Below are 23724 nucleotides of genomic sequence, written 5' to 3'. Positions count from 1 at the left end.
GTACAGGACACTTTCCTTTCATTGGGCAGGTACATGTGTGTGATGAGTGAGTGGCATTTCCTCTGGGTACTGACAGGTAAGGGGTCACTACTAGATCTCCTCAAAGGTGTGGGTGGGGTGCCTAGCCCAGTGCACAGTATGCCTTCAGTAAATGTTGAAACAAGTTTAGGGCACCAAATTTAGCCACCAAATATACCTTTCAGTGATATTTAGGAAGCTTTTCTACGTGCCAGGTCCTGCGCAGGACTCTGCAGGGGGAGTGACAGGGCAATGTCCCTAAGTCTTTTTCCTTGGGGAACTCTCAGTCTAAAAGGGTAAACCATCCTCCTGCCAAGCAGCCATGTTCTGAGCACACAGGAAGGATGAATGCTCACAGCAAGGACCCCTGGAGAGAGAAAGCCCTGGGAGACAGCAGGAAGGGTGGGCATTCCTCCTTGCCCACCTTTCACTAAGCAGCAGAGGACTCTGAGAAAACAGTTCAGAGGCTAGCCCTCTTGGGTGTCCCCTACCTTGCCAGTTATCTGATGCCCAGGGAGTCAATGGGTCTGAGAATGCACTTTGGAATCAGACATTAGACCCACTGAGATTATAATCTGCACCATGCCTCCTAATGGTGTATAAAACCATGGCTACCTTAATTTCTTTCTGCCTCAGTTTCCACTTCTGTGAAATGGGAATAATAATAGGCCCCATCCTCAGGGCTATTGGGAATATAATGAAAATGTCCAACAGAGAGAAAGAATTGGTCTGGCTGAGGACGAGGGGATTCTGGTTGGGTCAGCACTACTGAGTTCTTTCTTTACTCTTATTGGTTTTATAGGCATCAAACAGACAAATTTAGGGGTTTTCTGGTAGCTAAGGAGACACCAGTTGGGTTCTGGAGTTGGCCAAGCCATGGGCCAGGTCTAACATATAGCAGTGGTTACTAACCTGTATTGAGTGTACCTCAGTTTTCACAACTGCCTCAGAAGGAGGTATTATATTATTTGTCATCCAAATGCTCTATCCAGAGAGAGTGGGGATCCCAGGTCAGAGTTCTCCCTGGGAACAAGTACAGAAAAAACAGACTTGGAGATATGCCCTCCAGGGTAAAGTGCCTTTTTTCTTTCTATACCTCTCTCTCTCTCTTTCCTTGTACTACTGGGAATTGAACCCAGGAGTGTTTTGTCACTGAGCTGCATAGTTTTTTTTTGTTGTTGTTGTTTTTTTATGTTGAGACAGGGTCTTGCTAAATTGCCTAGGCTGGCCTCAAACTTGCAGTCCTCCTGCCTCAGCCTCCAAATAACTGGGATTACACTCACCCCTGGATGAAGTTTCTTGTAGCCAAGTCTCCCTCAGCTGGGGTTGTTGGCAGTTTATCCACACCCTTTCATAGTACCTAGCATCCTTCAAGCACTGATAAGTAAGCATCCTCCACGCTGTCAGCAATTGAACTCAGGGCTCTTGCATGCTAAGCATGCATTCTGCCTCTGAGTTAAACCCTCAGCCCCCCAATAAACATTTAAAAAAATATTTATTTTTTAGTTGTAGGTGGACACAATACCTTTATTTTATTTTTATGTAGTGCTGAGGATCAAACTCAGTGCTTCGCACATGCTAGACGAGTGCTCTACCTCTGAGCCACAACCCTAGCCCTCAATAAACATTTAAAAAAATATTTTAGTTGCAGATGGACACAATACCTTTTTTCTATTTATTTATTTTTATGTGGTGCTGAGGATTGAACCCCGTGCCTCACACGTGATAGGAAAGGCTCTACACTGAGCCACAACCCCAGCCCGTGATAAACATCTTTGCTATCAGATTTAAGATAGCCAGTTACTGTGTACCTTTTTCGGTGCACCTCGATTCCCGCGGGCTGTTGCTCTGCCTGGCTAAGATTCCATATTGTGTGACCGGGTGGGTTTAGGGCCGTTGTCCCGGCCGAATCGCGAAGGTTCCTGACGCCGGGAGGGGGCGCTCTGAGGCCCTCAGTTTAGGCCCCTCCCGACTAGTCCGCTGACCGCGAGTCGGCCCTTAACAGTAGTACCCCGGCTAGACGCTTTAGTTCCCAAAGCTGGCCTTCCCCTGGGTCCATCTGCCGGCTAATGTTTAACCCGGCCACACTCCACATTATCCACACTTGGGAAACGCGGGGCAGGGGGAGGTCACCTCCAAATAGCTGCCTTACATCCATTGTTCCCGGTAAATGGGCTTTCTTAAATCCCTTTCATTTATCTACCAACAGGTCATCAGCACCTACTGCGTGCCCATTCACACAATAGGTAATAAGCACCTACCTAGTATGTTTATTAGCACACATATGAGCATCTATTATGAATGCACCCAACCAGTTATGAACACCTACTATGTGTCCGTTTGTTCACCATGTCATGAGCACCTATGATGTGCCCACCTGCACACCAGGTCAGGAGCATGTGCCAAGCGCTATGCCTGGTGCTATGCCCAAGTGCTTCAGGCTCTGGCGGGCTACAGTGGCATCAAATGCACCAACGAAGGCAGAATTACAACCAGGATGCTGAATCTAAAGTGTCTTTTCGACTTCTGGTCTATTCAGGGCCAATTGTGAAGCAGGGTTGGGCAGCAGCAGGAGGGCTGTTTTTGAACCACAATTTGTCACCAGACAAGACAGTGGCAATAAGATACTGGGCGGGGGCTCAGGATTAGCCCAAACAAAACACTCAAGAACACAAGTCTGAGGTTCAACGTGAGGGGACAGAGAACAGCTTAGTGGCTGGGCGCAGGCTTTCTCACTCGCGTGTGTCCACTCATGGTACTTACTAACAGAGAGGTCCAGGCGGGATCGAGGACCTCGCAGCGTTCAGAGGCTGGGGACCTAGGTTGTCCCAATTGCTGTCACCAAGACAGTGGAAGCCCGGATTGTTCTGATCCGGGCCTTGTCCTTATTCCACCGTGAAGTAAACTGAGGCCAAGGGGAAGGCAGGGACCCTCCACGTCGCTCGGGCGCGACGGGCCGAGCAAAGCCTCGAACCCGGTTTGCGTCGTTTGGAATCGGGAGCGGCCTTTGCTTGTGCGTTCCTGGAACTGGGCTGGGCGGAGAAATCAGGGCCTGCGGAGAGGCATTCCTGCCGCCTTCCCAGCTGCCCGAGGCCGCGGGGGGCCTGGCCAAGGTGACCCCGCAGGAGGCGGCAAGGGTCCCCGCCCCCTCGGCCGCTGAGATCTTCTCCATCTTCCCGGTCTTCGGGGCTTTTCCTCTGGGCCCACGCGCCCGCCCCACTCCCGGGCTTCCCCGAGGGCGGGATATCTCGGTCTCTCCCGCCCCCCCCAGGCCACCTCCGGGCCGTGTCCTAGCGCTGCCCTCGGGCCGGGGGCGGGGCCGCGGGGGGGCGAGCAGGACCAGCGTCTCGGCGGCGACCCGGGCTGCCTCCCGCCCTCCCGGTGCCCGCTCCCGCGGCCGCCCGCCCTTCCTCCCCTCCCCAGGCCCAGCCGACCTCCCCCTCCCCCCGGCGCGCACGCCCCGCCTGGCAGCTGGCGCCCCGGGCCTGGGGCCGCCGCGGCGAGAGGGGTTTGCAGCGAGGGCGGGAGCGGGCGAGCCGGCGCGCGAGGGAGGGAGGCCGCCCCCCGCGCCCCTCCTCCTCGCCCTCCTCCGCGGCCGCCGGTCCCTCCTCCCGCCGCCTCCCTCCTCCCTCCTCCCTCCCTCTCTAAGACATCCCCGCACGGCCGGGCCGCCGCGGCCACCTTCCCTGCCCGAGCTGCAGATGTGGCGGAGCGGCCGGGCGCCGGGCGGCCGTGCCAGGGGAGCCCGCGCCCCGTGAGCCTCGCGCCCCGGCCCCCGCCCGCCCCGGCCTCTCCCCCGCTCGCCCCCCACCGCCCCCGACCGCCGGAGCCCGCAGCCGGGAGCACGACCGCCCCCGCCGCCGAGGTAGGAACCCCCGGGCGCGGCGCGGTGGGGACGGGACTGGGTGGGGAGCTCGCCTGCCGCGCGGGGGCTGCGGGGCCGGGGGGCCCGAGGGCCCCGAGGGTCGCCTCCCCCTCGCGCGTCTGCGCCTCGCCCCGGGCCATTGTGAGCCCTCGCCGAGGCCCCTGCATTCGCTTGCTCGCTGGCTCGCGCGCTCCCTCCCTCGCCGGCTCCCTGGCCCCGTCCCTCGGTCTTTCGGTCTTTCTCCTCCCTCCTTCCCTCCCTCGGTCCGGAGGCCGGGACGAGCCGCGGCCGGGCCCGGAGCCGGCGGCAAACTTCAGCGGGGAAGTTGGGTGGACGCGGTGGGGGTGCGCTGCGAGGTGAGAGGTGGGCACCCGGACCCTGGGCACGAAGTTGTCTGGGGCAGCAGGGCAGCCGCCCCTCCCCGTGGCTGCGTCCGAGCTGTTGCTAGTAAGGGGTTTGGAAGGTGCCTCCCTTGTCCCGGAAAGTCTCCCTTCTGCTGTCTATAGCACGCCCAGGAAGGGCCAGGATGGGGGCGTCCCTGAGGGTCAGCACTGAGAGCTGAAATCCTGTCTAGTGCTTGGTTTTCTTCTGCCCTCTGGGTGGAAGCAGGTGAGGGCCTGGCAGGGTGGGGAGGGCAGGGGTATCCAGAAGTACTAGAGGGGGTGGAAGAGGGGGGTGAGGCAGGTGCATCCCCCGGGGAGGGAGATGCCTGCGCCTGCTTCTTGCTGGCCCCCTGGGATGGGACTGGAATCCTGGCTGGCACCTGGAGGCCTTGGCACACTGCCCTGCTCAGCAGGGTACTCAGGCCACAGCAGTGCAGCATGCAGGCTGTCTGCCTGTCCAGGAGGGCCCGCCCAGCCCAGCCAGAGGGTGGCCCTGGGAGCAATGGTTACAGGGAGCTGCCTGGCCCTGCCCTGGGGCCTGGGAAGCTGGAAGGGATACTGGGAGGAGCCCTGGGCCCCCAGCCATCATAGACTGGGATCTTGGCTCTGGAGGGAAAGCTTGACACTAAGGGGGCAGCCAGGCCAGTAGGGGACTTGGCCAAAGCCTGGGCTCCTGTGGGTTTTGTCTGGTCTAGGGATACTGCCTGAGCCATGGTGCTTGAAGCTGGCACATTGAGTGGTAGGCAGCCATCCTGCTGTCCTGGCATCCTGGAGGGAAGGTGGGGCCCAGCTGGTGCTTGGGAAAGACAGCATAGAGACCCTGTGCTCCTCGAGGGCTTTCTGAAATCCCCAGCTCAGTGAATGGAAAGTGGCCCCTTCAGCCTGCCCACCCATCTACCCCTTCCCAGGCCCCATTCTGGTGCCACAGTACCACAGCTGTCCCAGCCCAGCCCACACATCCCTCCCTGGTGACCTCGGAGCCCTCCCCCTCTGCTCCTCCTTCTCCCCTCTGGGCCCAGGCTGGGCCTCCCAGCTGGCCCTGACCCACACTGGGGGAGGGGCTGCACCTGGGGGGCCCTTCCCAGTACACTCCCCTTGAGGCACTCCAGCCCTGCCCAGCCCATTTCTCAGCCCAACCCCAGCTCCTCTCAGCCCTGTCTGCAGCCAGCCAAGCAGGAGTCAGTGATGGGGTTAGAGCATTGGTTTTTTGGGTTGGGGACCCCTTGGAAGCAGCCCTGTTTTCCTTTGCCTTTTCCCCTCCCCCTCCTTTCCGGAGCTGCCATTAGTGCTGACCCCCTGACCCCCTATGCCTGCCCGCCCTTCCCTGTCTGTGACCTTTGACCTTTGGTGTTAAATCCCTCCAGCTGGGGCTCTTCAGCCCCTGAGTGACCCTGGCCCAGGCCCCCTGGGGGGCCTCTCCCTGCTCCTGGCTCTTAGTGCAGGGACACCTGCCAGTCCCTCCCTCACCAATAGGGAGGGGGTGCCCTGGGAAGCCAGACAGTGAGTCACCTCACTTCCAGGCATCACTGCTTTGGGGTCAGTGGCTTTTGGGGATTTGCTGGAGTCAAGCCACAGCCTGTAGGGTGAATGGGAAAAGCCCCTGGCCTGGGAGTCTGATGTTCTGGGTTCAAGTCTTGGCTCTGTCACCAATTTGCGGGGGCCTTGGCCCAGGTTCCTCCCCATTCTGGGCCTCAGTTTCCTCATCTGTAGAACTGAGGGGTCAGACAAGGTGAGCTTCCTGAGCTCCAGAGTCCAAGAGAAAACTGGGCAGGCGGGTATGGGGAGAAAGGAAAGGATAAATCCAACAAAAGCCAACTCTCAATTATCCGTGGGTGGAGCCAGTATGAATAACTGGATGCCACAGACATCCCAAAACCTCATTTTAAACAATCGCGTGAACCGCTTCCCCCCCAAAGCTTTTGTTTCTGAAAAGCCCAGCTGTGAACGGGTAGCCATGGCCATTTCTTCTGCCTGGGCTCCCCTTGCAGGGAGTACAAGTGGGGGACCAGAGGGTAAATTGGCCGCTGGAAGACAAAGTCCTGCCAGGCCCCCTGCTTGGGCCCTGGAGTGGGGCTAGACCCTACCTCTACCTCCCCAAGCTCCTTTCCATCTCCTTTCCTGCCTTGGCCTTGGCTCCAGGTTAGGTGGTCTTCTGGCCACCTAACCCTTCCAGGGTCTGCTTGTTGGTATGGAAGAAAGAATGTTGGCCCCACAACATTTTTCCAAGTGCATTTCTACCTACCAGGCTGAATTTCCCACTGGGTGAGAAGGACGGAACCAGTGCTGGGCAGAGTTTGGGGCAATCCCAGCATGAGAGGGGGGGCAGCAGCTGTGGCTAGGGGACCAGATGTTGAGGCTGGGGCCTGCAGAACTCTCTGGGAGGTGTGCTGGGGAAGACTGCCGCTCCTGGCTCGCCCCTGCAGCTCCACAGGCCTCCATAGGTTCTGCATCCTAGGGGAGGCCAAGGAGGCCCCTTACCCAAGTGGGAAATTCGGATTTTAAAGGAGAGGCCCTGAGTTGGATGGGATGAGTGGGGGGTGCCGCCTTTTCTGAGACTGTAGGAAGCTCCCCTGGATCCCTCCTCTACTCAGGTTATGGTTATTTTATCTTTCACAGATGACTGAGGCCAGAGGGGACACCTGGAAGGTACTGGGGGATCCTCCCTTCACCCAAAAGTGCCCGTATCAGGGTTGAGGGCCCTCCCTGGTTGTCAGGGCTATGTGCTAAGCAACAAAGGAGCCTCTCCTGAGCTGGGCGCAGTGGTGCACGCCTGTAATCTTAGCTCCAGAGGCTGAGGCAGGGGGATCGTGAGTTCAAAGCCAGTCTCAGCAATGATGAGGTGCTAAGCAACTCAGTGAGAGTCTGTCTCCAAATAAAATACAAAATAGGGCTTGGGGTGTGGGGATGTGGTTGAGTGCCCCTCGGTTCCCAGTACCCTCCCTCCAAAAAAAGGAGGCTTTCCCAGATGATGAAGGGATCTCAGGAGCCAGCTGAAAAGATACAGCATTCCTCCCTCTGCCTCACTGCCCCCTCTCAAGGCTGTGAAGGGTCCCCAGAGACTGGCTGAGGTCTCAACTTCTACTGGGGATTCATCTTTTTTTTTTTTAACATTTATATTTTAGTTGTAGGTGGACACAATACCTTTAAATTTTTTTTTTAATTTTGTTAGTTGTATATGGACTCGATGCCTTTATTTGTTTTTGTGTGGTGCTAGGATCTAACTCAGAGCCCCACACCTGTGAGGCAAGCGCTCCACCACTGAGCCACAACTCCAGCCCCCTTTATTTTATTTTTATGTGGTGCTGAGGATCGAACCTAGTATCTCACATATGCTAGGTGAGCACTCTTCCTCTGAGCCACAACCTCAGCCCGTGGTGGTTCATATTCTAGGGGACACCAGAGCCAGATCGAGGTGGGACATCATCTCTGCTCAAGCCTGTTGCTAGCCCTGGGTGTAGGGACTATGGCCCTAGCAAGGCTCATGGGACATGGCTGCTGGCCCCTGGGTTTCTGAGGTGTCTGCCTAGGGTCCCACCTGGTAAATCCTAATTCAGATGTGCCAAGGGTGGGCACTGGATATTTTCAACAGGCACCTCTAGTGCTGATAGGCCACAGTCTAGCCACTGTTTCCATCCCAGGGACAGGAAAGAACTCACTGATGATGGGTGTGGAGTGGGGGAATCTTTTTTTTTTTTTTTTTTTTTTTTTTAAGAGAGAGTGAGAGAGGAGAGAAAGAGAGAGAGAGAGAGAGAATTTTTAATATTTATTTTTTAGTTCTCGGCGGACACAACATCTTTGTTGGTATGTGGTGCTGAGGATCGAACCCGGGCCGCACGCCTGCCAGGAGAGCGCGCTACCGCTTGAGCCACATCCCCAGCCCCAAGTGGGGGAATCTTTCACAGGGGCATAGCCTAGGCAGACCCAGGTTTCTCTCCTCTTCCAACTTGGTCCTATAAGCCTTAGCTATCTCTCCAATTAATAAAGTTTCATCCTTAGGTTCCCAAGCAGGACAGGAGGTGGTATACTGTGTGGGGGGAACACCTTGTAAGAATCCCTGGAAAAAACCCAACCACCACAAAAGCCTTCCACTGGCCTGGTGAACTTTGCTGGGGCCTGCATCCCTCACCTGATGCTGCTGTGTTAACCTGGTGGAGAGAGCCACGTATCCCAGTTAACAGAGGAAACCGAGGCTCAGAATGGAAAACTGCAATGGGCATGTGGGCCTGCTATGGCTAGGGATCCTGGCAGCTAGCTACCCTGCCTGGGAGTAGCAGGGCCCTTGTTCTGGAGGGAGGTTGGCCAGGTGACTGTGTGCCCTGGTCCCCCAGCCTGTCCTTCCCCTGGAGGTGTCTCATCCCCAACCCCAAAACTCAGCTCCAGGCCTCTCCACAAGAGATGGGAGGTGGGAGGCCTGGCCCTCCTCCCCCTTCCTGCTCTGGGGCTCAGGGACCCTCCCAGGACAAGGCCTCCGGGAGCCTCCTTTACAGTTGGTCCCCAAGGAGTCCAGAAGTCCAACCTGGGAGGCCCTTCTGCAGTCCTGTGATTCCTCCCTCTAAGGGTCTCCAGGCCGGGCGGTCTCCGAGGCCGTGGCTCTGGGTCCATTTTCCCACCCCAGATGGAATGAGGCTCTGGCTAGCTGGTGGCAGGTTGGGAGGGGCCTGAGAAGCATGAAGATGGAAAGTGATTCCAGTTGAGGGACTTCCCATCTGGCCCTGGTGGGGGTTGGGTGTCTTCTAGTGCCCTGACTATGGGGGTGGCTATGTGGGCCTTCTATGTCCTTTGTCTTTGCTGCCCAGAGAAGCCAGGTGTAGTACCCATATGGGAAGGGGCCCAGCCTATTGGTGGGACATGTGTATGCACCTGTTCTCTGGCCTTGGCAGACAGGACCTCACACCCAGTCCCTGGTTTCCTCCTCCTGTGGCTAAGGGTGGTGGGAAGCCAGTGGAGACCCCAGGAGACCCTTGAGGCAACTGAGTCAGACCACGGCTGGGAGCCTCTAGAACAGTCCTGCCCTATGGTCAAGGTCCAACATGGGCACAGTGTGCCCCACCAACACTGTAAAAGGTGTGTGGGGGAAACTCAGGACCTTAGGAATTTGGGGGTTGGCTTGAAGTGACATGAGGTCAGGGAAGATCAGAGGGGAATGAGGGCCTAGGGCTATTTGGCCTTGACCCCAGCTCTACTCCTGGCCCCAATTCACTGCAAGGGCCTGATGTGAGGTAGATGTGTCCATAGGAAGTGTCATTCCCTTGTCCCTATTATACTGTCACTCCCTTATCCCAGACTGCCTGGGCTAGTGCCCTCTTTCATCCAGAGCCCCACTGTCCACTGCCACACCTCCATGCACACTGACCCCAGCTGTGATGCCCCCTACCCCAGGCTGTAGGGTCCTCCATCATCCTCCCTGTTCAGAAGTCCCTCCCGCCCACCCCAACACAAACTATGTGTTGCAAACTATGCATCAAGGACATAAACTGGTTGCCTTGCTTGGTCTTATGGACCTTGGGACCTGCCTAATCTTCTTCCCTTTGGAAGGAAAAGGATGGGATAGTTTTGGAAGCTGCCTTATCTTCCGGATTTGCTTTCCACCCTGAGTAGGGGAGGGGGGAGAGCATGGGGTGGAGCCTGAGGTTGTTTGGTGCCCTTTGGTACCTGGTCTTGCCTGGCTATCTGGGGCTCTGGGCCAGGGTCAGCTGGGAGTGGCAGGAGATGAAATGGAGGAGCTAGGCCCTTCCAGTCATCCCAGCTGACGAGGGTGATCCATATTGTCTCTTCCTACCCCTTGTCTAGGTATTTACCTGGGTCCCTTGCACCAGACAGAATGAAGAGACATTCGTGTTAGGGGACATGGCCCTGCTTCTAACCTTGACTTTGGGAAGCCACTTCCCTCTTTGAGCCTCAAGCCCTCACATACCTTTCTGCTTCACCTGATGGGGAGACAAGAAATGAGTCTACTCATTTGCTCCAACATCCACTGAGGACCAAGTGCTTGGGAGAGGGAAGAGCAGGTGCAAGGATGTCATGTGAGGTGGGTGACTGTGATGTTCTAATGCCAGTCCCACTCCAGGCCAGCTGCATCCTTTCAAAATGGGGAAACAGGCTTGCATCACCAGATCAGGCCTGTTTATCGACCATGGATCCCAAGGACTTCATATTGCTGCCCAATTCAGTCTGGGGGCAGGGGCCATGGGAAATGGGGCAGCAGTTTATGGGTTAAGGTCTTCCCTTTTTCATCCTCAGTGGACTTGGAGCTGCCCAGGGCCCCAGAGGTATTCCTGCCTACTCCAAGTCTTCCTTCTTAAAAGGAGGTTCTGAAAGTTAGATGCAGGGAGGGGATACCTGAAGATAAGGGTCAGGAGACAGTGTACAGGACACTTCAAGGACCAGGCACACTCAGCATGCTCAAGAGCTGGTGACTTTGTGGCATTAGTGATGCATTAGCAAGTGCTTGGACCTAAGCTGTGTGCAGCAAGTAGCAGGGGGCCACTGTTGGGTGAGGCACCCTGCCTTCAACAGGGGCACATCCCCATTCAGGGGGCTCTTGGGCAACGGGAAGAGGCTGAAGCCAGAGAGGGTGAATCGGGGAAGACTTCCTGGAGGACACAGGCAGGAGGGAAGTGACAGCTAGAGACTTGGAAGTTGTGAAGCAGGAGCTGGCACCTGAGAGGCCAGGATCCTGAGAAAGGGAAGAGCTAAAGGGGCAAGCCAGAGGACAGGAGACTCTGGGATGAAAGTGCAGGTGACATTCTCCTCTACAAAGAGAACACTTCATGGCTCCCCAGTCCAGCCCTCTCCTATGGGCCTCTTCCTCTGCTGTCTTTCCTTGGGCTCTGGAGTGAGGAGGTGACTCCCTGCTGCACTGCTGTGTTCTCTATGACCTTGGCAGTTCATTTGGAAATTGGAGAGAATACTGCCTCATTCATGGGGCCTCCAGGATGGTCCCCAACAAGGGCAAGGGACCCCATACTCCTGCCCAAGACTCCTCACCCCACATCCATGACTGACTCAGGTCTGCCCCCAGTCCTCAGCAGAGCAGCATACCCCAACACTGTTTCTTCACTGCCCATGTGTCTGGGTGCCCTTAAGGCCCGGTTCCATCTGACTTCTCATGGGGCACCTGGAACCTAGCAGAGGGCCTGGTTTGGAATGCACAAATGAGGCGGGAGAGAAGGGCCAGAGTCCAGAGACTGCCTTACCCGCTTTCTGCTCTCCAAGTTGGCAGGTGCAGTTAGTTGTTCAAAGTGGTCTGCCTCCGGGGTGATGGGAGAGGTGGGCCACAAACACTGCATTGGTGGGGTATTGCCTGGGTTTTGCAAGGTGCCTGGGGGTGAGTCTGCCTGCAGCCAGGTTTGGTTTGGGAAGCAGTTTCCTTTCCTCTGGGGATCAGACCTCCAACCCCCTAACCCTAAGCAGAGGCTCCTGAGTCTTGGTTTCTGAGACTAGAGCAGGTTACCTTCATGTGTTGTGTGTGCTGTTTGTGCACAGGTGTAACATATGCATGTGCCTGTATGTCTGAAGGCTGGGGTGGGGGCGGGGGGAGTTGTTCCCATTCACCTCCTATGGGATTCTGCTCAATGTTTGTGCTGGCCCCAAAGAGCTCTGGTGAGTGGCCCAACTCAGCCCGCCCACCAGGCAGCAGTGCTGCCCATGCCTGGCCGTGTTGGGTGTGTGTCTGGCTCCCCTAGTGTTGGCCCCTCCTAGGGATTTGGGCAGCCTGGCCCAGCCCTGCTGTCCCTCCCTCCTTCCTTCCCAGCCAGGCAGGCGGGTGTGGGGGCTGCTTGGCGCGCTTGCCTCTGGCTGAGGCCCAGGTGCAGGCGGTGCTCATAGCCCCATGCACCCCCCACAAGCTGGGCAGACAGGAAAATACCAGACATAGTTGTGCAAAGGTGGCTGCAGGCGGGCAGGCAGCAGGGGGTGGGGGCCACCAATGGAAGCCTGAGCCACCAGGACATGGTGAGGCCATTGTGCCAGGCTGGCCCTGTAGTATATGTCTGTATGAGGGTGCACGTGTGTGCTGGGACTACCCTAGGCCTGGCATCACCCTCCCAGTTGGCAATGGATGAGGAAGTACATCTGGTGTGGGGCTGGTGAGGGGCACAGGGGAGACAGCCAGCATGCCTTCCAGCTATAGCTCCCCAGTTACTACATGAGGCACCCCCTGCCCAGGGCTGGAAATGAGAATCATCAGGGTTACTAGTTAGTGGCAAGCAGGGGGACAAGGCTTGACCATTATTGGGATGCTTGAGTTACCAACCAGGAAACTAAACTCAGAGTGATAGGGACCTGTCTGAGGCTTCACAGCCAGAGATGCCGCAGGGGGCTGCAACCAGGTAGCCTGACTCTGGTCTTGCTTTAAGAACATGAACACGCAGCATTCAGGGTTCCTGGCACACACTGTCTTCAGGTGCTACTTAGCTGGGCATTTCCCTGAAGCCCCCATTACAGAGGACAGAGTTCAGATTTGGCTGGGCCACTGGGTACCCCTTGTATCCCCATTGGGGTGGGCTGCTGGCTAGGTGCCCTTGTGGGATAGGGAGGGGCTGTCTGCAGAGTCAGAGGTTTCCCAGGGAAGGCTAACCCCAGGGCCTTCCAGGAAGTGCTGCCTTCCCTGGCCCCTCTCCTGGGACTTGCTGGGCCAGGCCTCTGGACAAGCCCCTCCCTTAGGCCTGGGAGGAGGTCTGTCTCTGGCTAATCCAGGCTTTCAGTACTCAGGCTCTGGAAGGTGGCTAGGGCCTGCTGTGGTCACTCCACAGGACAGCAGAGGCCCAAGGCTTTCTTGAGGGGTAAAGATCAACCAGTAGCTTTGGCAAAGCCAAGATTCTCCCAGGTTAGGTTCTCCCCGCAACTCTCTGTGGGTATAGAGCCGAGAGCCAGTCCTGCTTTGAGCACCTTACAGCTCTAGACTGCCAAAGGCTGGGTACTCAGCAGTGGTGACAATTCATATGACAAGTTTTACTAAGTACCTACTATGTGATTGGCCCTGTTCTAGGTGCTGAATATGTCATACTAATGGGAAGCACCAAGTCAGGATTGGATATGTAGCATTGCCTTGCTTTCTCCCCAAACCTTAGGTGGGATCCTGTTACTTTTATCATTCCACTTTATCCATGAGGATGGAGAGGCTCAGGTGACATGGGCAGGAAGTAGCAAGGCCAGGTTGGGGCCCCAGGTGGTCTGCTCCATATTTGGAGCCATGGCCTTCTGCCTGTCAGAAAGGGAGGCCCTGCCCCTGCCTTCCAGCCCAGGTGGCTGGGCAGCCTACTAGGGTGGAGCTCTTGGCTAGAGCAGGGAGCCACAGCCAGTTCCCAGGAATGTGGGGCTGTGGGGCGGTTTGCTTTGGCAGCATCTCTGCCTCCAGTGGGCCTCCCCACCCAGGTCTGCTCCCCCTGGTGCCCATCCACTGCCTTCTCTGCCGCCCCTTCTCCCAGGCTCTGCACTGAGACCCCACAAACCCCTTGACAGGGAGGGGGTGCCTGGCCTAAGCTCTTGGTCTACTTCTTCCCACATCCATGAGCACAGGAGAAAGTTTTGTCACTGCCACATGACCCAGGACAGGCCACTTAAGTTTCTCTGAGCCTCAGTTTTTGCATCCAAGAACTGGGGATGAAGCAGCACCTGCTGTAACAGGTGCCTCCCCTCTGGCCTTCCATTTCAACATCTGTTAAGAACAGGGTGCCCAAGCTGGACTTGCCACAGCTGACCAAAGGGGCAGTATCAGGACTATCCCAGGAATAAGGGGTACCCCTCAAGTTGCGCTTGGCAACACTGATACACTGGTGGTCACTCACCTGACCTACGCTGCTGGAGGGTGAGTAGGGAGGTTGCCCTAGTTTAACAGAGGGCTCTGTCCTCTCTGTTTCTGCCAAGGAAACTAGTCAAGTTAGGCTGTTTGTCAGTTCATAGTTCCTCATCTGTCACGCCCCACTCTGTCCAGTACAAATAACCCCCAACCCCACCCTGCACTTCTGCCCCTCCAGGCTCAGGGCAGGAGGGACTTTATCCAGAGCCAGTTCTAGCAGTCTTCTGTTAGCCTGGTGACCTTGAGCCTCAGTTTCCCCACCGGGGTCGGGGCCTGCGGTTGGGAGGGTGGGGATGGAAGCACCCAGACCCGCCCTCTGGGGGTGGCAGTAGGGTTTACCGGGCCAGGCGCTGCAGCTGGGGGCCGCTGCAGCTGGGGGCCGTCTGCTCAGGACTGCCGCAGGCGCACAATAGCAGCCATTGTCTCGGCCCGGCCGGCAGGGGGCCCGCCCAGCCCACCCTCCGGGTGACCCCCGCCCCAGGGTGGGGGAGGGCCGTCCACAGCCCCCACAGCCCCCGCCACCCCGGTGGTCCCTGTGCCACCCCCGCGCGCTTCCTCCTTCGCCGCCGCCGCTTCCTCCCGCTCCCTCCGCTCTAATTAGTTCCTTTTGCAGCTGGAGAAGCCGCGCAAGGCCCGGCCGCGCGGCCTACTCGCGGGACGTCGGCGTGGGAGCGCCGCGCGCGTCCCGGGCCGCCCTGTGCTAGCGCTGCGAGCCGCGGCCGCGGGTCGCTGATCGCAGCTCCACGCCGCGGGAGCAGGGCGCGAGGCGCACGCCTTCCAACGCGCCGGCAGGTTCCGCGGGAGGGAGGTGACCCGCGGGTCGGCACGCTCCACCCCGCCACATCGGGCCCTGCACCTCGCCACCTGTCCGAGAGGGATGGGCTCCTGCCTCGGGACCGCCCCACCGCGAGGGAGAGACCTCGCGGACAAAGCGGCACTGGGTCCACCGCTGGCTAGGCTCGTCTTCTCTGAGCAAGGCAGGCGGCGCTCCGCCCTTCCGAGGGTCATCGCGCCCCGCCCCCCCATGCCTTAAATCAGGTGACGGTGTGGCCAGTGCAGGAGGTGATGGGACTAAGGCATTAAACAGAGCAGGAACCAGGCTCTCCTTCCTGCCCTTTTCATCCATCCCCGGAACAAAGAGCAGAGCCAAGCCGGTGCCTGTGGATGGGGGTGGGGGAACACTTTGAGGTTGGCCAAGATCAGAGCAGGAGTGGGGTTACAGGCCATCTCCCTACGGGGTAGGTCCCTGCGGAGGGAAAATTCTAGGCAGGCTCGTCTTGGATGGGATTGCTAGGAAATGAGGGCTTTGGGATGGCTCCTTCCTTTCCCAGGAGCAGGAGGTGGTGCCTGGGCTGAGTTCTGGCTTCCATAGGAATGAGCCCTTGCCTCCCTGGGTAGAACTCAGCACCAGGATGGGGGGGGGGGGCTGGGCCTGCTGATGGGGGGACTGTGCCCCCCCATAGAGATGGCTTTTCTTGGGACCTCCCCAGTTTTGAGACAGGGAACCAGTTTTAGGGCAGGTTCAAAGAACAAGGTGACCCAGGGCCATGGCTCCTCCCACAGCTCCCTGGGAGGGGTGGAAGGGACAGTGGGGCAGGTGCCACAAGATGTTGCTTGGGCATCATTGCCAGCGAGAGTCAGCATCAACTTGGATTCCCAGCTCCCCAAACATTATGCCTGTGGTTCCCTCCTTTGGAAGGGTTGGGGTGGAGGTGAGGACAGGGGGTATGGGGAGGCCTGTGGCCCTGGGCCAGCAGAGGGACCAGGCCACCAGCCCTTCCTGGCTCCTGAATTCTTAATCAGCATAAATATTTACTTCCTTCCTCTCCTTCCAGGCTCTCAGCACACAGGAGCTTTGGGGAGGTTGGACTGGGCCTGTGTCTAAAAATAAACAGGTGGAAGGACAGGCAGACACAGACAGAGAGACATAACTAGGGAGGTGGGGGTCAGGCAGAGGACAGCTCCCTGCTCAGGGAAATGGAGGAGGGGACCCAAGGTCATCCATCACTGCCACCTACCCACCTGCAAGCTAGGATCTAGGCCTCCTGAGGAGAAGAGTGGTGCTCTGGTCCCACCTCCTTTATATTGTTGGGAATGCTTGATCTGTGTATGGTAGGGGGTATGTGTCGCACATAGATCTGACAGCTCCAACAGGGACAAGTCACAGACCTGGGTCTTGAAGCCAAGAGTGGCCCATCCATGCTCTGATGATGCAGGCCTGGGAGGGGTGGACAACCTCTCTATGCTCAGAGACTCCATGTTAGCCATGCATATATTGTAGGATCTGGGGATTTGTCCCAGCAAGCAGGGGGTCTCAAGTGAAGGAAGGGACTATTTCCTGTGTGCTTGGGGAGTCTCTGCATAAGCTTTGAATTTGTAGGAGGTAGAGGGGAAGGATGAACTGCATCGAGTGGGTGAAGTTGCCAAGGGGCCTTGGTCTAGAGAAGGGATGAGAGGGGACGTGGGGGTTGTCATCCCTGTCCTATTCCTGAGAGTGTTCCAGCAGCTCTGAATCCCTATGTGCACTACCATCCTGCCCCCCCTCCCCCCCCAGACACAAATTTGGGTGCAATTTTCCAGGTAATGGCCCACCCACCATGTCCACCCTTTTGTATTAAATACAGCGAGTGACAGGATCTTGTGTTAGTAGAGATTTACAGGGTGCACCAGTCTTCATGAACAAAGGCCAGGAAACAGTGGGAGTGTTTTCTCTGTGTGTAAAGACTGCTGCTGGGAGAATGAAGTGCTGAACTTGGAGGGATGAGCTGACAGCTTGGTCAGAGGATCCTGAGTCCATTTATGTGAAAATTACACCAATGAGAAATTATATGAAAATTATAGCATGAGACATATAATAGAAGAGCGTTATCACCTTACTGTATGTGGTTTTTATGTACTGAGCTGGTCTACTCCACCAGCCCAGCTCTGGCCAGCCTGACCACAGTCCCCATCTGCCCCCTGCTGGCAGCCCAGAGCCCTGTGGCTCCCATTGGCTTGTGGATGCCTCTCCTGGCCCCACCTGGGAAGTGTCCCCAGTTCCTTGAGGCCAAACTCTGCATTACTTGCCTGAGACTTCCCTATCAGCAGGGCTGGGCTCCCTTGGAGGTGACAGAGCTACTTGCTGAGAATAGACAAAGGTGGGCACAGAGGGGCCACTAGCATTTGATTGCTGAGGAATATCAACTGGCACCTTGAGGACACTCCTTGCCCACAGCCTGCTTCTAGGTCTTCAGACCCAGACCAGGCAGGCTCCCCCTCTCAAAGAAATGACTGTGTGGGGGGGGGGGCTAGGAATATAGCTCAGATGGTAGTGTGCTTGCCTCGCATGTATAAGGTCCTGGGTTCAATTCCCAGCATCACCAGAAAAAAAAAATGAAATGACTGGTCAGAGGTCTGGCCTTGAGTCTTGTAGTTCTGCCACTTCTCTTTGACCTGAGGCAGTACCTCTAAAATTCAGCATTCATGGCAGAATGGAGGCCTTGAGCCTCCCCCAAAACTTGGAGGAAGTGGGCGTGGAGCCTCTGAATAGGTGGTTGGTTCTTTCCGTAAGAACCTAGGGTCCAGATTGCTCCCTCTCTACTCATTTGGGCTTTTATGGGTATAGCTTGAGGAGGAGCCTGGGGTCAGAGTCACAGTACAGCTTCTGTCCTTCCCCAGGTTCCTGCCTAAAGATCAGCTGGGTGCCCCCTTCTGCCTGCTATCCCCTCCAACGCCAGCACCCCATCACCATGCACTCCTTGGACGAGCCGCTTGACCTGAAGCTGAGCATCACCAAGCTCCGAGCGGCGAGAGAGAAGCGGGAGAGGGTGCTGGGTGTGGTCCGGCACCGCACTCTGCACAGGGAGCTGGGCCTGGTGGATGATAGCCCCACACCTGGCTCCCCAGGCTCCCCACCCTCAGGTACTGCACCAGGCAGGGTGGGGGACTTGCACATGACCGAGCATTGACAACAGTAAGAAGAGCCAAGGTGTGTCCACCAGAGCACAGCCACAGCCCCTGGCTTCTTCCAGTTTAGAGTGCTACCCACAAGTTTGTCCATTCATCCTCCCAACAGTTCAGTTTTGAAGGGAGCAGAGAGCTGAGCCAGGGTTCAAACTGAGGGTCCTGGGAGAATTTGGTAAGGGGTTTCAGAGGTCTAAAAGTAGTAGCATAGGTCCCAAGATCTCACCTGGGCTTTGAGGTGTTGAGGCTGGTCAACCAGGGAGCCAGCTGAGTTCAAGTTCTTTTCTATTATTCATCCTGTGTGCCAGACCAGTCTCCTCTATAAAATGGTACTTCCTCTTTCATCCCATTTTGTCTTACACAGTTGGCTGAGTGCTCAGGGTGATGAAAGTCCAACAGCCGACAGTATCATTACATCTGTCAGATGTGCAGGCTGCTCCTTAGATACTGGGTCCCACAGTCCTCTGGGGGGCCTAGCTGACATCTGCTCCCCGCGTCACAGTGGGGATCCTGAGGACTCTTGACTCTTGACTCCAGCATCTTGAATCATGCCTTTCCCTTAGGCTTCCTGCTGAACCCCAAGTTTCCTGAGAAGGTGGATGGACGCTTTTCTGCAGCCCCTCTGGTGGACCTCAGCTTGTCACCACCGTCTGGACTGGACTCCCCCAATGGCAGCAGCTCACTCTCCCCCGAGCGCCAGGGCAATGGGGACCTGCCTCCAGTGCCCACTGCCCCGGTAAGGAGGGTGAGGATTTTGGAGAGTTGTATTGGTTTTCTGGGGCTCTGTAACATTATTCTCCCACAGTTCTGGAAGCTCAGGTCTACAAAGTGTTGGCAGAGCCATGTTCCCTTGAAAGCTCCAGGGAACAGTCCTTTCTTGCCTCCTTGGCAGCCCTAGTCTGGTACCCTTATCACCTCAGTCTGCCCCATCTTCACATGGCCTTCTTCCCTCTGAGCCTGTGTCCTCAGCTTCCTGTCTTGTCTTTTATAAAAACACCAGGTACTGCATTTAGGCTACCCTAATCCAGCAGGACCTCATTTTAACTTGATTACATTTGTGAAGATCCCATTTCCAAATAAGGTCACAAGCACAGGTACCAGGGATTAGGACTTAAATGTATCTTTTTGGGGGACAATATTCAGCCCATTCCAGAAGGGGACAGAAGGGGTCTGGGTCTGCAAGGGGGTCTCAAGAGGGCACTGACCAGCTCTCTCCCTTGCCCTTACTCCCAAGGACTTCCAGCCACTGCGATATTTGGACAGTGTCCCCAGCTCCTTCCAGTTCTTCCTACCCCTGGGCTCTGGGGGGGCCCTGCATCTGCCTGCTTCCTCCTTCCTCACACCCTCCAAGGACAAGTGCCTCTCGCCAGAGCTGCCCCTGCCCAAGCAGCTGGTGTGTCGCTGGGCCAAGGTGAGTGGGGGCCATGAAGAGTGGTATGGGGCCCAGGGCAGGGGCCCCACACAGGCTCAGAACCCTGCCTGGCTCCACAGTGTAACCAGCTCTTCGAGCTCCTGCAAGACCTGGTGGACCATGTCAATGACTATCACGTCAAGCCTGAGAAGGATGCAGGGTACTGCTGCCACTGGGAGGGCTGTGCCCGCCATGGCCGTGGCTTCAACGCCAGGTGAGGGAGCAGGGGCAAGGGCGGGAGGAAGGGGCTAGGTCTTCAGCAAGCTGAGCGTGCCCCTGTGCCCTCCCTGGAGCAGGTACAAGATGCTCATCCACATCCGCACGCACACCAACGAGAAGCCGCACCGCTGCCCCACCTGCAATAAGAGCTTTTCCCGCCTGGAGAACCTGAAGATCCACAACCGGTCCCACACAGGTGAGAGGCCTGGTTGGGGGTTTTTCCTACATAGGAGAGCTGGGCAGGCTGGGGACAGAAAGGGCAGGCACCCAGCAGGCAGGAAGGAAGGACTGGACCTTAGCAATGAGGAACAAATCTTATTGATCATGACCCTTTCAGAAGGCCACTTGCTGGGGGAGCCCTTCCTATGGGTCAGACCCCAACATACACTGAGCATGGACACAACTTCCTGTGTCCTAGCTGTATGATCTGACTAATAGCTAGCTACCTCAGGACAGCAGAGACTGGGTCTGCATCGCTCCCTAGTCCCTGAGCCACAGCCAACTCTTATTCACAGAACCATAGAACTAGTTTTACATTGTCTAATCACCATTAAAAAGAAAATAGATGACATTAATTTTTAAGTTTTTATTTTTTAGTTGTACTTGGACACAATACTTTTATTTTTATTGGTGCTGAGGATTGAACCCAGGGCCTTGCATATGCCAGGCGAGCGCTCTACCGCTGAGCCACAACCCTAGCCCCAATTATATATTTAACTGAATCCAATATATTTATTTATTTATTTATTTATTTTTAGAGAGAGAGAGAAATTTATTTACTTTTTAGTTTTTGGTGGACACAACACCTTTATTTTATCTTTATGTGGAGCTGAGGATTGAACCCAGCGCCCCGCGCATGGCCAGGCGAGCGCGTTACCGCTTGAGCCACATCCCCAGCCCCAATATATATATTTAAACTGTTACCATTTAAATAATTTCAATTTAAAAAAAAAATCAGTAAGACACTGAAAATCCTTACTTCAGACAATCTTTGAAACCTAGTGTGGTGTTTCTTTTTCTGGTCTGTAAGTCACTCTCACAGCACATCTCTACTTAGACCAGCTGCATTTCAAAGGCACAGCAGTCAGCTGGTTGCTGTCCTAGCCAGTGCAGTGGTAAAGGCTTAGTAAATATGGAGCCATTTTGAACAAGGCCAAATGAAAGGGCACACTAGTGAGCCCACCTAGAGCTACATAACCTCCAAGGTGGAGTTCTGCCTGCTTAAGTTTACCAGCTGCAGTGGGGCAAACTGATGGCATATAGCAAGGCCATCGCAGAGCTGGGGCTTAACCAGGCTGGGTTCTGCCTGCAGCAGCCAACTGAGTCAGCTCTTGTGCTACATTGCTGGGGATGCCCCCCAAATCAGAGTCCTTGCTCTGAGAGATCTGGGCCTGGAGAATGCTGAGGGCGTGGGTGGGAATACCTGAGAGTAGGGCAAGATTCCCTTATGTGGCCTACCCCTGCAGGTGAGAAGCCCTATGTCTGTCCCTATGAGGGCTGCAACAAGCGCTACTCCAACTCGAGTGACCGCTTCAAGCACACTCGCACCCACTACGTGGACAAACCCTACTACTGCAAGATGCCTGGCTGCCACAAGCGCTACACAGACCCCAGCTCTCTGCGCAAGCACATCAAAGCCCATGGCCACTTCGTGTCTCACGAGCAGCAGGAGCTCCTGCAGTTACGCCCACCCCCTAAACCACCACTGCCCACCCCTGACAGCAGCCCCTATGTTAGTGGGGCTCAGATCATCATTCCCAACCCTGCTGCCCTCTTCGGAGGCCCCAGCCTGCCTGGCCTGCCCCTACCCCTGGCCCCTGGCCCCCTCGACCTCAGTGCCCTGGCCTGTGGCAATGGTGGGGGTGGTGGGGGTGGTGGGGGTATTGGCCCTGGGCTGCCAGGCCCTGTTCTGCCCCTCAATCTGGCCAAGAACCCACTTCTGCCCTCTCCCTTTGGGGCTGGTGGACTGGGTCTGCCTGTGGTCTCCCTCCTCACTGGCTCCGCTGGCGGCAAGGCAGAGGGGGAGAAAGGGCGTGGGTCAGTGCCCAGTAGGGCCCTGGGCACAGAGGGCTGCAAGACTCCCCTCGAAAGGACGGAGAGCAGCCGCTCCCGGCCAAGCCCCGATGGACTCCCCCTGCTTCCAGGCACTGTGCTGGACCTGTCCACAGGCGTCAACTCAGCAGCCAGCAGCCCAGAGGCACTAACTCCTGGCTGGGTGGTCATCCCACCAGGCTCTGTGCTACTTAAACCAGCTGTAGTGAACTGAGCCTGCTTACCTACCTACCAGCTATGACAGCTCAGCCAGCAGCTCTGGGCCCCCCCTGACGAACAGAAACTCTTCTGCGAAATAGCAATAATGTCCTACTGCCCTGGGGCCTGGTGGTCTGTGCTCCCTGGGAAGTTGCAGTCCCAGATGCAGTCCTTAGGCAGCAAGGATGGTGCTAGAAGGTCATTGTTGCCTTCCCAGGTCCCAAGTGAGGACTTGGCCCTGACCATGCTCTTGGGTGCTGAGGCCTTGCTCACCCTCAGGCCCCTGCCCCACAGCTTCTGAGCCCTCTGCCCATCCTCCACCGGACCCTTAGTCCTTGGTTTCCCACCCTGGTGCCTCCTTCATCCCAGGGCCAACTTGAGCAGGCTGTCTTCCCTCACTTGCCCACTTATCAGCCACAGAGGCCAGCAGCAACTGCTTCCCGTGTCCCAACACTGGGAGCAGGCAAAGTAGCATCTGCCCTCCTGTTGGTCCAGACCACCCCCAACTTTATGTGATGTGCTGTGAGGAGCCCCCACGGGGCCACAGCACCCATGCAGGCTCACCCTAGACCCCTTTCCCTCTGGCCTACCCCCTGGAGGGAGAGAAGATAAGATGCAGACCCTGGCTAAGCCACAGGAAGAAGCCATGCTGTTCCCCACCCACCCCTATGACAAGGTGCCTTCCTGCTCGCTAGAGAAGGGAGGCCTGCTTGGTCAGCTGCCGTCATCCCTCATTCAGCCTGTGCCAGAGGGCCAGCAACATTCCCAGGTGAAGGGCCAGCTGACCACTCACTTGCCCCTATACCCTGGAAGGATCTGACTCAGGCATCCTGAGCGTATGGGAAACATGGAGCCAGGGAGGGAAGGTGTCAGATGCACAGCCCTGGTGCTAGGACTTAATCCAGGCCCAACAGGAGGGCCAGGCCAGGCTCCATCTTGGTCATCCCAGCTGGGACTGGCCTCACGGAGAGGTCTACAGGGCACTGGTACTGAGGCAAGAGGCAGCTTCTGGTCTTAAGGTACCAAGACAGCATGCAGGGGAGGAAGTGGGGGGAGCTTTCTGGCCATTGACTGAGACCTAGGTCTGTGGGAGACTGGGCAGCCAAGCATGGCTACGGGCAGGCCCAGCCCCTCTGCCTGGGAAGAGCTGGCTGGAGGAAGGAGCTGGACTTGGGATGTTGTTGCCTCTGGCTTTTTCTCAGTTGAGCCTGATCCTAAGAGACTCCCACTTAGCCAGCTCCCCTAGGGTCTAGCTACTATGCAGGGGCCAGAGTATGCCAAGGATATAGGTTATTGATCCCACTGCCCAATCTCCAGAAGCTAGGCTATCCCAGCATGTCCCACTCAACCAACCCTGGGGCTTTTGTTCCCTTCCTGCCAGCAGCTGGGAGCTCTGGCTTCTAGAGCACCTTTGTCACTAGGCTGCAAAATGGCCAACCCCCTCCAATTCTCCACCCATAGAACAAAAGAGCCACCAGATGGCAGTGGGGTCCTCCATAGCCCTGTGGTTCCTCTGAGCAGTTCTGCTCCCACTCTTTCCTGGACTGCCCTTCTGTCCTAGAAGGGTCACCCTGACCTGGCAGTCCCTGCTGCTGGTCTTAGAACCCCAGTCCTGACAGGGCCTGGCCATGCTGGCTCTGCCCCTTGATGGGGCTGTGAGCAAGGTAGAAAGGAGCTGGTCTTCTTTCTTTGGGTCCACCCTGGACCCAAGCACCCCCCTCATCCCTGTTAGGGCCCTAGGCCTTCAGTCCCTAGCTTGGGGGATGTATGGTTTGACTCAAGCCCAGGAGCAGAGGAATAGGGCACTGGAAGGTGACATTAGCTCAGCATGTGATTT

General features: G+C 56.7%; 1 protein-coding gene across 2 annotated transcripts; it reads left to right on the top strand.

Annotated features, from left to right (window-relative positions):
* The first annotated feature begins 3827 nt into the window (after positions 1-3827).
* On the top strand, positions 3828-23658 carry Glis2 (GLIS family zinc finger 2). Of its 2 annotated transcripts, none has more exons than XM_077802324.1 (7): positions 3828-3883; positions 17723-17965; positions 18571-18743; positions 19242-19418; positions 19499-19632; positions 19715-19833; positions 21104-23658. In XM_077802324.1, exons 2-7 carry the CDS (start codon positions 17794-17796, stop codon positions 21901-21903), a joined length of 1575 nt encoding a protein of 524 aa, XP_077658450.1. In that variant the 5' UTR covers positions 3828-3883; positions 17723-17793; the 3' UTR covers positions 21904-23658. The 2 variants fall into 2 exon arrangements, with proteins under 2 accessions (XP_077658450.1, XP_077658449.1); XM_077802323.1 differs by having other exon boundaries at positions 19712-19833.
* Positions 23659-23724: the final 66 nt, after the last annotated feature.

Source organism: Urocitellus parryii, chromosome 9, assembly GCF_045843805.1.
Source record: "Urocitellus parryii isolate mUroPar1 chromosome 9, mUroPar1.hap1, whole genome shotgun sequence".
Classification (NCBI taxonomy): Eukaryota; Metazoa; Chordata; class Mammalia; order Rodentia; family Sciuridae; genus Urocitellus; species Urocitellus parryii.
The sequence above is the reverse complement of the archived record's forward strand: the minus strand, read 5'-3'. Positions and strand labels throughout refer to the sequence as shown.

What these genes read in the sequence shown, in the direction of transcription:
- Glis2 (XM_077802323.1), top strand. Translation starts at nt 17,794, where the DNA reads ATGCACTCCTTGGACGAGCCGCTTGACCTGAAGCTGAGCATCACCAAG. An exon ending in GGCCGTGGCTTCAACGCCAG is followed by an intron (nt 19,633 to 19,711) that starts GTGAGGGAGCAG and finishes CCCTCCCTGGAG; the next exon opens with CAGGTACAAGATGCTCATCC. An exon ending in CCACAACCGGTCCCACACAG is followed by an intron (nt 19,834 to 21,103) that starts GTGAGAGGCCTG and finishes CTACCCCTGCAG; the next exon opens with GTGAGAAGCCCTATGTCTGT.